Consider the following 14,551-nt stretch of genomic DNA (forward strand, 5'->3'; position numbering starts at 1 on the left):
TACTAATCAGGTGGAACCAGTTAATCTTTCACGGCACACCTAATCATTTGGTTGGGAAACACTGCCTAAAAGTATAAAGCACATTGAGAAAAATGTTGTTGAGATTTGGCGCTTTAAAAATAAAAATAATATTCAATTTAATTGAATAAATGACAATTTCAGATGCCTAGAGTAAACTAGAAAAGACCCAGCCTAGCTAACTTAGACTGGATTAGTTGGTGGGGTTAGGTTGAATGCTAATTTCTCATAGCTGTGAATGTGAGTTTGAATGCTTGTCTGACTCTTTGTCTTAGCTTTGCCACCATCTGGTGACATGTCTGTTGTGAACCCTGCTTCTGGCTGGGATACCTGACTGGAGTAGGCTCCAGCACCCCTGCAACCCTGATAAATATAAGTTGAAAAGAATGGATGAATATAAAGAAATCCAAAGAATAGTTAATATATACTGAAGGACTGAGGGGTATTTTGGTTAATTTCAGCTTTTTAGTCCCATGACTTGTTAAGGAGTTATAGAATAAAAAATAAGGAAAACAATGAATCACAGCACAGCAATAGATGTCATGTCTATATATAGTTATGACATTTCCCGATCTAATCCTTATATTAGCAGAATATCACACATCAGTGCTTTCCACCAACTGTTACATGCATGATTTGTACGAACACTTTCTGATCTGCTAGTGCTATAAGTAAGGTTTGGCTAACATTCTGAAAATTCTTCTTGTATGTTTGAGAGTTTCACAAATCTCTCAAGAGTCTTTTTAATATTCATGCTGCACAGACACAAGGACACAATCATTGTCAGTTGTTCTCTGAAGGACTGTACGAGCGCCTCGCCTTACAATCCATCATGTAAACAAGTAAACATCGGTTGCTGACCTTCCAAATTGATTGTTACTGCCTGCTACAGTCGTATGCAATCAGGTGTTGGAATACGTGTCATTTTCCTGCCTGTGCCTTAGGTGTCCCTCTGTACTTCTGAAGCCAAGCCAAGGAAGAAAATACTATTTGTGTCACTGTGTCAACACAAAGTTTAGGGACCAAGTAACAAAGATTAGGCTAAGCTCACAAAAAGATTGTGGTGGAAAAACAACATGCACAAGAAACACAGATTCTGTTGTCAAAGTGATAGACTTTTTACACCAAACAGCTAACTAGTGGCCAGTTTTCACACACACATGTCCCTCAGTGCGGTTTCAACAAATATGTCCTCTCTGTTTGCATGGGGGCCTGGAAGGTACTTCCTATAAAACCAACCGAATGTAGCTCCTTGTTGACGATTGGCTCTTTGATCTATGTCCCCTTTCACAAGTCTTTGCAAGTGAATTGAAAAGGGTGCTTTTCCTGATTTCTACCTGTTGTGCAGTAGATGGCGTTTGGCACGCTGCTGAGACCTTTGTGCAGTGGTGCATTCAGGCACTGTGGGAATCACCAAATGTGGAACTCAGCTCATTAATAACATCTTTTTTTTTTGTAAAGAGAAAGCTTAGAAAAATTATTTGGCCTTAAAGATGACAATACAGATCACAAAACCAGTTGTGTTTGACAGCTGATGGCTACATTTCAAAGCAAACACTGTAGGTTAATGAAACAAATTTGTTTCCTCTTATTAAAATTAAGTCAGCAAAAGCAGACAAACATGTCTAATGATGCTTTTTTTCCTTTTTTTACTCTGTATTTCCTGTTTTCATGAACAAATATTGGCATTTCGTACACAAGCTGACAGAAGCTACAATGTAAACAGGCTGATATGACAGTTTGAATCCTATTTAATTCAGCAACACACACACGCACACACACACACACGGCTTGTCAATACAGACTTATTAGTGCCTCCAAGGTCGATGTGTCGACCTTCAGGATGGACGCCTGTCTCTATTAACAGGAACTGGGGGAAAGTGAGCCAATTGAGACACAGAGCTCATCACCAAGCTGACAAAGTACAATGACGTGCCCCCACCCCCATCCCAACACATACACACACATACACGGCAATAAAATATGCATTGTCGCTCGCTGCACAAATCAACAACCGTCCGACGAGCTGATGAGATTTTAAATGAGCCTTAATTTGTTGGGAATTGTCTTTGGTGACGATAGACGAGAGAAGGAAGAATGATAGAACAAGAGACGGACTAAATAAACACCAAGAGACAATCAGAGATAAAGATGGAGAGACAGAGAGAGAGAGACAAAGGATCGAAAAGAACAGGACTGAGCTTTGAGATGCTTAATGTTTTTTCTTGACATAGCAGTGACAAAACAGGCACACAGGTGTGCGACTTACCTGTGACAATCCCAGGTAGATGGAAACCGTCTCAGAGATGTAGAGGAAGCGCCCCTCTTTGTTTAGTGCAAATACAAACCCATCCAGAGACTGAAACAGAGAAAAAGAGAGGTGGACGTTAAATAGACTTCTCAAAAAAACTTTCTTGGGTACAGAGTGTAAATAAAAGATGGCATACGAGTTCATCCATTGGTTGTTTTTTTTAAATAAAAAGATGAAAATTGTGTTGATTTCCATAAAACTTGAAACTGCTGATTAAGACAATAAACTCATCAGAAAAAGGTTTTCTGTGTTCATAGAGGAAGGGAAATGAGGGTCATTCTCTCACAGACTTCTACACAGTCAGAAATTGTTTTGCAGCCCCACCAGTAAAAAGAATGTCGATTTACTTTACTTCTTTCCTTCTATCCTTACTTTAGGAATTAACTGCATATGCATAAAACATTTTTTTAACCTAATTTTGCATGTTCACGATATTACTTTAGTGAGTTTCTCTTTTTCTATTGTTTTTAGTTAACAGCTACAGTGTTTTTCCACACTAGCTTTTAGTTGAGTTTTAGTTCAGCAGAATGACCTTGCTTCAAAAGCAGCTACCGACCCAACAAGTCAATAAAAGCCCATTAAAATGTAGCAGCTACAGCCACAATAGTCTTGATTGTGATTTCTTTTTTTCTTGTCCATCTCCTTCTTTGTGTTGTCTCTGTCACTTTCTTACCAACTAACCCCCCGCCCCCACTGTCACTTTGTTCTTGCCTAAAAAGATACAAATTCCCTACCTCTGCTGCTGTTAAACAATGGATGGTGGGGCTGTGTTCATGAGGACATCACAGAGCAGGAGGAAACAGTCCAACATAACACAGCAGATGGAAAATAAAGTAACTCATATTTCCTCCTGTTGACAATGTGACAGCAATGAAAACAGAAATCTGACAAATTTTCCAGATGTCACTGTGACATCGACATCTTTTCATTATTCGTAGGTTGTTTTAAACATTTGCTTTCAGTTCCTTCATTAAAAACAAATCTCAAGATTTAGCTGACAAGAGGATTTTTTTTAAAAATACATGGAAAAGTAAGTCCCTCTACACACACACACACACACACACACCTCCACAAAGACATCCAAGTGTGTCTAATGGTGTATTTCCGTGACGATCATGGTGCCACACTCGACTTCAGCAGCAAATCACACATGCAAAGATGACACACACATGCACATTTACACAAACGCACACACACACACTCAAGCAAATGCACGTCTGAGTGTGTCCAATGCTGCTGTTATGGGAAGATCATGGCAGAACACTCGACTCCTTGAACACAATACACTGGATCCAAGCACACACAGACACACACAAAGGCAATGATACTCCAGAGGTCAGCCAGGTTAATTACATGTAGCGTCCTACTGTTATTGGTAATACACGGTTTCCTCCTGTGTGCACATGCATGTGTGCATGCTAGTGTGTGTGCGTGTTATATCTTGACACTAAGTGCATACTGCACGGTGTGTATTACTTTGGGAGAGAAAGAAGTGCAAGCAGTCTGAACCATTTAAAGGGATTGAAGATAACTGACTCAACTATTAGGTACAGTCCAAGACAATGTGTTTTTTTTTTCTTTCATCCGTTATTGGTCACATTATTGATCATGGATCAAAGCTATTGATCCAATAAAATGATTTAACATAGAAATACATTAAACTATCAAACAGCTACCAGAATGACTCCCCTTTTGGATGCTTTGATACTTTGAGGCTTTTACATTAATCAGAAAAGTGAGACAAAGAAAAAAGAGACTTTCTGGATTTTGACAGTTCAAATGTCATCTGTGTAGCAGCTAAGTAGCACCTTCGGTGTGACTGTTGGGTATTTAATTTTCTTCTTTCTCTTTGTCAGATATAAAGTGCTATTTGGAGATGGCCTTTAACCTTTTATGCCTGGCTAATTATTCTAATGCTTACATGGAGGTGTATGGGTATGTGTTGTCGCTGCACCCCCACCGCCTGTGTCCATTTAGTCTGCCCTCTCAGCTAATGAGATGTTAATGAGATGTTAATCATCAGTGAGCCGCATCAATGTCCATCCATGCTGGGTTCCTCATTAACACACATCCTGACTCTTTCTAAGTAGGTGTGCGCAAGCTTTTGTGTGTATATGTGCAGTTGGGCACATGTTTGCTGTGTTTCTCTATCTGTGTGTGTGTGTTGTCAGATTACGATCCAGATGGTTGTTCTCTGTTTTGATGCCTTTCACTTTAAATGTCTTTATCCTCTAATAAGTTCATTATCCTTAGAAGACATTTAAACGTAACAGCTAGCTCAATACAATATTGGTTAGATATATTAATCTGGTCCCAATAACACACAGTTTATGAAAATATGACTGGAACCTGTTTTTGTGCTTTGCATAGAAAACAGAAAAATATAAAATGCATTCACACTACAAGTGACTAAATTGTAAAACGGACCATCGGGTCACCACTGAAGTGCTGCTCTTGGACTTGCCAGTATCATCTCTGGGCTTGTCTTCAAATGGACAGATAAATCCCAAGATATGGTTTATCTCTATATGACTGGCTGATGCTTCAGCACATCAAGCACAACTCTGATTCATTGCACATCACAACCATCAAGCACTGGCACGTGCCAGGCATCAGTTTGTAGCTTTGTAGCACCATTTTCCATTGACATTACTAGTAGTCAGTTGCCTCTGCATAGCTAGTGTGAAAACAGCATTAGTCACTTTGTTTAAATCAAACCAGCTGGGGTTATGAGAGCCTGTGAGCTTTGCATATGCTGATTTTGTTCTTCCTCATTTGATGGGATAAAAAGTGGAAACAATTTACAGAAGACATGCCTTTGATAAATGTGCACTAGAACAAAGATGACTGAGACTTCGTTTTGCAGAGACACTACTACAAAGAAATGGAACTCAGACAATCTCCAACACTGTAATGCCACAGATGTTGGTCGTTCCTTCTTTCCCTAAAAGCCCCTCGACATTATATCCGAGCCAGTCCGGTGACTGGAACGATATAAGCTCATAGTTGAGCTTTTCAATAGTTTCAAATGTGCGATGGCAGACATCAGAGAACAGTCCAAGAATAGGTTTAAGAAGCTGGAGATTTGCATAATCAGATTTTACTGATAATTCTATACATGAAGTTTTAATAATCAGGCCGTTATTGGAATAAAGCTCTTTCCATTCACATGGCTAAGGGTTTGGCCTTGTTACCATTATGTAACAGTTTCTTGGACAAACACATATACCGGCAAGAATGAATAAATGGTCATGGTCCCCGTGCCTGCCCTCACAAGGCTACACTTGTGTTTTTGCTTTCTCTCTCTCTCTCTCCCCTACCTCTCTGCCTGGGCGGAGCTCACTGCTGGCTCCCGCCCTTGGCTCACACACCTGTTGGCGATCAGCTGATTTCCCGACTACTATTTGAGGCTGGGCCACAGATCTTGTCATCGCTGGATGATTGTGCTACTAACGTTAGTCTCTCTTCCCAGCTCCCGTGGTCTTGTACCTTTACGCCCTACCTTCGTGACTTGTGAGTGATTTTTCCCTTTCTTGTTCCAGTTTACCTTCCCGGACCTGTGACCTTCCAGCTGTACGAATGTGTGTGAGTTGGATGTGAGGACGTGAGTGAGCGTGAGAGAGAGAGCCTTCTCCTAATCCCTTGGAACCCTGGATTTTTCTCCGTCACTGTATATATTATCGCACTAGTGTGTAAATAAACGGTGCTCTGAGACGTCAACCTGTTCTGCGCTTGAGTCCCTGCTTTCAGATTGTGACAATTTCTTTCTTTCATTTAATTTTTACTGTGGACCTATTGCAAAAAAAATAAGAAAAACAAAACAAAAAACCTTAAAATTTCTATAATCAATAGTGTGAAAACACAAACTTTCCTGTCATTTGATTGTTTATCAATTACTCAATTACTGTGGTGTGGTATAAATGCCCATGGGGCAGATCTTTATCAGCAGGAAGCACTATTAAACTTGCAAATTATGTTAAAAGTTCCCATTTTTTCTCTCCTTCGTATATTCCACAGCCATCGAAGTCTTTGCCAAGCGGATTCTGACCCTCAGGCCTAGTGTCTGACACCGTTGCTCTAGAAAAACTTTCTTTGTTATGTTCAAAACTATGTAACAACCATTAAATTCACAGCCTTAGATGAACCATAATGCACAATATGTGTGAGAAGTAACTATTAGAACCTATGATACATCTACTTTGCTCAATTTTGTTAACAGAAGTCTTGTTGAGAGCCACTGAATAGTTACTATATTATAATATAAATGCTTAAATAGTTCCTGAAAAGCTAAAGGGGTCTAATAAACCTAAGTAAAGCCATAATCGGTTGATAGTTAGTCCCCATTTTCTTCAGCGAAAGCTGCTGAGGTTTCTTGGAAAATTGTGACACAGCTGGTACGCCTCTGTCTTTTTGCCCCTTTATACAAACACAAGCCAACAGGGGGAAAAGGCTGAGATGTGGAGATAATCACAACCTGTGTTTTTCTTTTTACAGTTTTATCATCTTGTCTGATTGAGGTCCAGGTTTAGCAACAAGCAGCTCCAGGTGAAGGAACGCAAATCTGCCCATTTCAGAGGGATTAAAACGGATTAATTAGAATTGGAAAAGCGAGTTGAAAGGTGGAGGCACGTGTGTGTGTGTGTGTGTGTGTGTGTGTGGGTGGGTGTGTGTGTAAATTATGCTGATATGAACTGATGTAAACACTCACACAGACAGATATAGATGTGCTGTAAACAAACATAACCTTGCTGACTGCTTTGTTAAGTCCCCGGTTGCCTCCCAGAGGTTAAGCAGGCCTCTGATTATTAGAGCTCTGAATCCAACCAGAGCACAAACCAAATTTTATTTTTCTGCTGTGAGCTCGTGGTTTTTCCCTCAGCTTCCTTTGGTTTACACCAGAAATTATTTACAAGGTCGACAGGGTCTTGAAAGGTCGGTGAAAAGTTGTAAGATGCACAAAGGTCAGTGTAAGACTCAGAAAGCAAGTGTTTTCAAGCCTCACTAACTGACATTTTCAGCATGAATAGATGCCGTAGTTGCACACTGCTGTTAACTATAACTACTCTTTTATTTATTGTGAACAGAGGGAAGCAGCTGTAACATGCAGGGAGGTGTTATTTTTTCATGGCAGAGTGTGATTGGACTACAAACCTAAATGGATATCAAAATGAAAAAGAATATAAATAAGCCTGTAAGAACATAATAACAATCTCACATTTAACCCTAAACCTCATCTGTAGCTTAAGCAGCAATAAGACTGGACTGGAGCCTGTAGGGCATGACAACCATTCACACTCACAATCACAGCAGTTAACCTAACACAACTGCATTCAGACTGTGGAGCAAGTCCACACAGAACGTGTAATGTCTGCATGAGGAGGGTGCAGCCAGCCCGTGAAACCAAACCCAAAATGATCTTGCAAAAAGACAACAGTGCGAACCACTACACTGCCAGGATGTCCTATCCAAAACTTGATGAGATCCACACCCACACTCTAAGCCAAATTCAGGCTTCATCAGACAGATTTGAGCTCTACAAACAAGACTAATCCAAAGACACTGAACCAGACAAAGACAATGAAACAACAGTGTAACCAGGATGAGCGACGCAGCCATTAGATGCAGTATCAGCTGACCTCAGCCTGTTTGCAGCGATATTGTTTTTCCTGGCCTTTGCTGTTTTCCACTTGTATTTGCATATTAATAACACATGCAGACACAGTGGGACCGTAGACCGTGTGTGCACTGTCTGGTTGGTCTATATGACTGTGCATATGGGTATGTTTGGGCTCTAGCTTGTTAATATTTTATTTTTCATAGTTGTGTGTGTGTGTCTGTGTGTGTGTGTGGATATGCATCCAGGACTTTATATTTACATGCATGCGCAGTGCAGAAAGACCAAGGATGAGTCTTAAGCACACACACACACACACACACACACGCGCACCTCTGCACAAAATAAAGTAACAACACATCCAAACATGTAGAAAACACAAGTACGAACACACAAGGTGGAACTAAATGGACATTACGGCAGAAGTCACGCACTAAGGCACACATACACAGAGTCATTGTCTCTATCTCTTCTCCTCTCTCTCCCTCACACACACATGCACACATATACAAACACACGCCCTGTGGCAGCAGTCCGTGTGTGTGTCTCTTTATGAAATCACAGAGGGTCTGACCGCCTCATAGTAATTATGCTAATTGCCTGGATGCCCTTGCCTTTATTTATGCAGGGCTGCTAAGATAAATAAAAGGAAATTGCTTTGGATCTAACTGTATTCATTTCAGCATGCTAACTAGAACACTAACTCTGCTCTCTGAGTCTGTGTGTGTGCGCAGCAAGAGAGCAACGGAGCAAGTGAGTAGGGGGGTGAGGTGTTCACAGATTTGTTTACCCTTCACAAATTCTGCAGGTAATTGCAATTTTGATTGTATATTTATTTATTTTGCTCCGTGTGTGGATGGATTGTATTGATGCTGTGTGTGTGTGTGTGCACTTCCTGTCTCTCAGTCATAATGAAATGCTTTGTTCTATTAACCAGAATATAACTGTCTGAGAATCACAGACTGCTCTGAAGTGAAACTAAAGCTCCTGAACAAAACGATCATAAGAAGTGCTCATTTTAATATGCAGCTGAAGGAGTTTAAATTAAATACTTGCGATTTAAAGATTTATCAAGATGTATCTAGTGCAAAATCCTAAAAAAGCCCCCCAACATCACTGAACCACTGCAAGATCCAATGCGACCCACCCATATGCCTACTTTGATGCAAGTTCTAACTTATCAGGTGTCATATCTGCTGTGTTCCGATGTTGGCTCTGTTCTCTGCAGGATTATTCTGCTGCTGTTCTGTGTAGCATGAAGATGGAAGTAAGCATGTGACTATAGTCGTCCAGATTGCAAAACCTATATACACCAATGATAACATGGATAATAACATTGCGATCACTGACAGGTGAAGTGAATAACATTGATTGTCTCTTCATCATGGCGACTGGGTCAGAGCATCTTCAAAACTGCACGTGGGGTACAAAGGCTGGCCCATGTGGTCCAATAAAAACAGACATAGGCACGAAATGTTCATGCTGATTCTGATAGAAAGGTGTGAGAATACACAGAGCATCACAGTTTGTTGCGTATGGGGCTGCATAACCGCAGACCATTATTATCCCGTGCCCAACAATGGGCAGAACCGGACCACAGAGCAATGGAAGAAGGTGGCCTGGTCTGATGAATCATATTTTCTTTTAAATCGTTTTGATAGCCAGGTGCATATTCATCACCTACTTGGCAAATACCTGGCACCAGGATGCACTATAGGAAGAAGGCAAGCTGGAGGGTCAGCTTGATGGTTTGGGCAATGTTCTGCAGGGAAACCTTGGGTCCTGCCATCCATGTGGATCTTACTTTGACATGTACCACTTATCTAAGGATCTTTGCAGACCATGTCCCTTCTTTCATGGAAGCAGTATTCCCTGATGGCTGTGATTTCATACTTATCTACTAATCAAGCCATAAAGTGAAATGAAATGGTTTGAGGAGCACAACAATAAGTTTGAGGTGTTGACTTGGTGTCCAAATTCCCAGATTTCAATTCAATAGGGCAACTGTGGGACATCCTGGTCCAATCCATGAAGGCCTCACCTCGCAATGTACAGGACTTAAAGTATCTGTTGCCAACATCTTGGTGCCAGATAAAACAGCGCACCTTCAGGGGTCTAGTGGAATCCATGCCTTGAAAGGTCAGGGCTGTTTTGGCAGCAGAAGGGAGACCAACACAATATTAGACATGTGGTCAAAATGTTATCCTTGATCTGTGTATGTAACATTTAAAAAAAAATCACAGTAGCATAATGAAACAGCTTTGTTTGTCTAAAGTACGAAATGCAAGCACAAAATATTCTCATTTTAAAGTAAATGCCATATTAAGTACATAATAATAAAGAAGGAAGTTGGACGTCCAGATTGTGATTCTAAGAGCAAAGACTGAAGATAATGCCAACTTGTTTGTTCAACAGTTTAATGCACCTTCAAGGTGCCCCATCCATGTCTTGCTATGTAAGGTGGGTCTAATAAAATCAGTCTCACACTGTGACAGACTATACAGTATCAATTTGAAGGTGTCAGACTGTGCCGTGAACACAACAGTGTATAACAACAGATGAACATTATCCGCTTATATCAGCCATCTGTGCTGTTCTTTTGTATTCAAAATGAGGATTCACAAGGTTCCATCATTTCATTTTATGTGCGTTTCCCCTCCCAAACTTCAGATGTAATGTCACTCAGTGTATGCTGATTGGTTGGTTCATAGATTTGCATCATAGCAGCTGTCACACAGTGTGAGTCTGTCCTTAAATTTCTGACAGTCTGAATTTTGCTGCGGGCCTTTTCGGTCCACCAGAAGCTCCATATCATTCATTACTGGATGTGCATGATCTCATGTCATCACTATTTGGAAACACTGTCCACAAATTGCACCATGATTCTCTTATGACCAAGTCTGATAGTTTGTACTAACATTTCCTGCTACCCAAATGGTGAATTTGGGCTGATTTACATCGTCTAATCACCTTCCTGCAAACCTAAGTCAAATGCTTGAAGACACGTGTACAGAAATTGATAGAACTGCAGATAGAAACACCCAAATGTTAGGCCACAGATGTTAAAAAAAGAATACCACTTGATGCACAAACACACACACAGACACACGCACAAACACCCACACCCACAAATGTCCTAATCTGGGTGTTCAGACAGTAAAAGAAAGAATTGCAATTGATTAGTGAGCACTGCTGAATGGCTCGCTCCCTCTGCTTTCCACCTCCTGCAGATTACTGCATCGATCGCCTTCACACACACGCGCGCACCACACAACAGATGAGGCCATCTTTTAACCATTCAGAACAGCGGTTTAAATGTTACTGTCTAGCTCTCTGCCTCTTAATGACAAATGGAAAGACTGTGTGTGTGTGTGTGTGTGTGTGTGTGTGTGTGTGTGTGTGTGTGTGTGTGTGTGTGTGTGTGTGTGTGTGTGTGTGTGTGTGTGTGTGTGAGAGAGAAGGAGGGCGAATAAATTGTAGGATAAGACAGAGAAATGGAGGGAAAGGGTGATGTATAGGAATGACAAATAAAGAAATCAAGAAACAAAGAGAAAGAGGAAAATGGAGGGCAGGTGATTAAAGACAGAGAGAAAAAAGACAATCAAACGTGGATAAAAGACAAACATATTGACAACACACAGAAAAAGCAAAAGTGAAAATTAAAAAGTAATAACAAGGCTGATTAAAGAGGCAGAGCTAAAGTATTGAGGACTGAACATTATACCTATTGACTAGTGTGATACTTTGACACACGGTTTTGAATCCATGCCTCCAATCGTCTGTCTTTTCCAGCAGATGTTAAACCTGGCTGTGGGAATTTGCTCCCATTCAGGGTGATGAGGTCTGGATCACAATTTTTGTTGTGGTTATTCCCAAATGTGTTGGATGGGGTTGAGGGCAGAGCTCTATACCCAGCAATCACATTATTGCACTCCCAACTATGAATAGTACTTTATCTCTTTTACATCTATAAGAACTTGAAATGTTTTGTTTACCTATCAACCAAGTCCAACCATATGCTCACTTTGTGGCTCTATAAGTAAGTCACCTAACTTCCGCCATCGTTTTGTCATTATTGCTGTCACCACTAGAGTGCATGGAGTATTGGTTATATATACTGATGCTGACTGTAAGGTCCCTGTCAGTACTCTCGCGGCAGCATTTTGGATGAACTGAAGGCTTTTCATTGTTCATTATTATTAACTTGATAATAATAACAAACGTACAATCAGTTCATAAATGCATGAACTACTTCTTTAGCATCACTCTGAGAGAGGATGTTTCTAAGTTTAGAGATATTGCATAAATGCAGGAAAGCAGTCCTACATATTTGTTGAATATGCTCAGTGCAGGGCATTTCCTGGACAAAAAGATTTCAAGATTTCTCACAGTGTTACTGGAGGCCAAGGTATTTCTATCCAAAGTAAGCATTTGGTTAGACACTATGTTTTTTAAGACTTACTACATAGTTTGAAGTGAGTGGCTGGTTTTAAAATCATTGTGTGTTGCAACATTAAGCTGTTCTTTACTTTGTACCATGGAGCTTAAGCTAGAAAAAGAAATACTTTTGTGTCAACATGCTTTTGGTTGCAGAGCAAAAAAAGAAAAGAAAAAGTGAAGGAGAGTAGTGTACAAAGAGAGAAATGTGGAAGAAAAGTAGTACATTCTGTAGGAAAAAACACAAACTGGAGAAAAAGAAGAAAAATGAGAAAAAGATGCAAACCAGTTGGCAGAAGAAGTGCCATTCATGACAAACAGAAGAATAAAGACTAGTCAAACAGAAACAGAATCACCACAAGGAATGAATAACAGGGGAAGATTAATGGAAGAGAAGGACATTGACAGATGTGTTATTAATTGCAGGGAAGGGTAATACAGGACTGTTTCTTTATAACCAGAGAAACCAGTTAGAATGAGTTTTGCAATGCAAGGAACTTCCTAAATGTATTTCATCAGTCTCTTCCTCTCAAAGTTTTGTCTTTGTGAGGTAACAGCTTGACTGTGTCCACATTAGAAGAATTCAAAATATAAGTTAATGTTTACAAGAGTGTGTCTGCATGCTTTGCGTTTAGCATATGGCTTTTTTTTACAGTCTGACACCTCTGGGTTTTAAAGGAGCAGTTCCCTCGTTTTATTCCAGTTCACTCCCAGTTCTCTCATTAACAGCAACTGGAACAACTGGAGCAGCAGACACTCAGCTGTATGGTGATAATAAAAACCTCCCTCTCCCAGTGCCTGTAAACAAAATATTTGTCTGGTTTCATTTTTATCGACTGCCTTTTTTAAAGCAGCCTGGTCAACTGAACATTTGCCAACTGACAATAATGTGTTATATAAAAAAAAGATCTTCTGCTCATTTCTGTTTGGCACAATTTATAGAAAGTTCATTCAGGTTCCTCGCTAATTCGGGGATGTGTGCTTTTCTTAGTGGTTAAAAAAATGATTGGTGGTCCCTCCCTTTTGCATTAATTGGTCAAGATTGTGGACTCAACATAATAAATGAATTGAAGATGAACACATCGATCAGGGAGACTTAATCTAGAATAATCAATGCCATAAAATTGCATTACAGCAGTACTTATTCTACTAAATTGTGGCAAGTTTGATTCATAAAGATGTTGTCCCCTTGTCGTTTGACAGTTTGTATATGCCATATGCAGTGTGCCAAGACCACTTATGAATTGATTTTACCATAAAGAAAAAAAAAATCCTGTGGTCCTTTCAATTAAATGGAAAAAAAAATACAGTGCCTAAATATTATGACTATATATCAGATCTGAGACTTGTAAACTTTAGGCCTAAGATTGGCGGGTTTGAACTTCCTGCTAGAGAGCTGAACTGCTTCCTGTCCAACTAATGTACTGACAAGCAGCATCAAGAGCCAGGCTGACATTCTGCCTGCAAAGGTCAACACACACTCAAATGCATACACTTATAAGGGCAGCACACTCAAACTGATGAACACACAACATCTTGCTATCATTGCCAAGTCCAAAAGGTCAACTTCACACCGATTGGTGATAGAACTATCAAATGAACCAATCAATACCCAGGAGGAGCAGAAAGAGGTGACGGAGGAGGGGGGGAGGCTAAAGGCAGAGCACTTAGGATGCAAGCCTATAGAGAGATAGAATGGGCTACGGAGAGAAAAAGCTGTCGGTGGGATGCAAACAGAAGGAGAAGACATAGGTAAGAGAAAGGGAAAGAGAAACAGAAACACAAAAAGCAGGCATGGATATAGAAGTGAGGTAAGGAGATAAAGAAGTTCAGGAAATGGGAGGAGGAATTATCACAAAGGTCACCATGTCAGTATATGAAAGCAACAGGAAAAGTAAAGGGGAAGCTTTGGCTTGAGAACTGAGGAGTTAAAGAGATGGACGGAAGAGGTGAGGGATGACAACGGTTCAGAAAGGTCAACACATGTCAATACTGGAAAGAGAGAGAGATCAGTACGTAACAAAGAGAGCAAAAGTTAATGCATGAAAAATGAGATCCATGTATTTATGCAACAACAACAAAAATACAGTGGTATGTCTTTATTCAGGTAACTGTGACACATGACTGAAAAATATGCAAACAGGTTTGTACAACTATGTCCAGTATATATA

At 40.2% G+C, this 14,551-nt stretch overlaps 1 protein-coding gene across 1 annotated transcript in view; it reads right to left on the reverse strand.

The window, feature by feature from the left end:
* npas3 (neuronal PAS domain protein 3) overlaps nucleotides 1-14,551 on the reverse strand; it is a 367,303-nt gene that overhangs the window by 111,707 nt on the left and 241,045 nt on the right. The window contains exon 5 of the mRNA XM_085342617.1: nucleotides 2,288-2,377. Within this exon, the coding sequence (XP_085198743.1) occupies nucleotides 2,288-2,377 (90 nt within the window). The remainder of the gene's footprint in view (nucleotides 1-2,287; nucleotides 2,378-14,551) is intronic.

Source organism: Diplotaxodon limnothrissa, linkage group LG19, assembly GCF_057381915.1.
Source record: "Diplotaxodon limnothrissa isolate DT_005_m linkage group LG19, D_limnothrissa_male_GT1.1, whole genome shotgun sequence".
In the NCBI taxonomy this organism is placed as follows: domain Eukaryota; kingdom Metazoa; phylum Chordata; class Actinopteri; order Cichliformes; family Cichlidae; genus Diplotaxodon; species Diplotaxodon limnothrissa.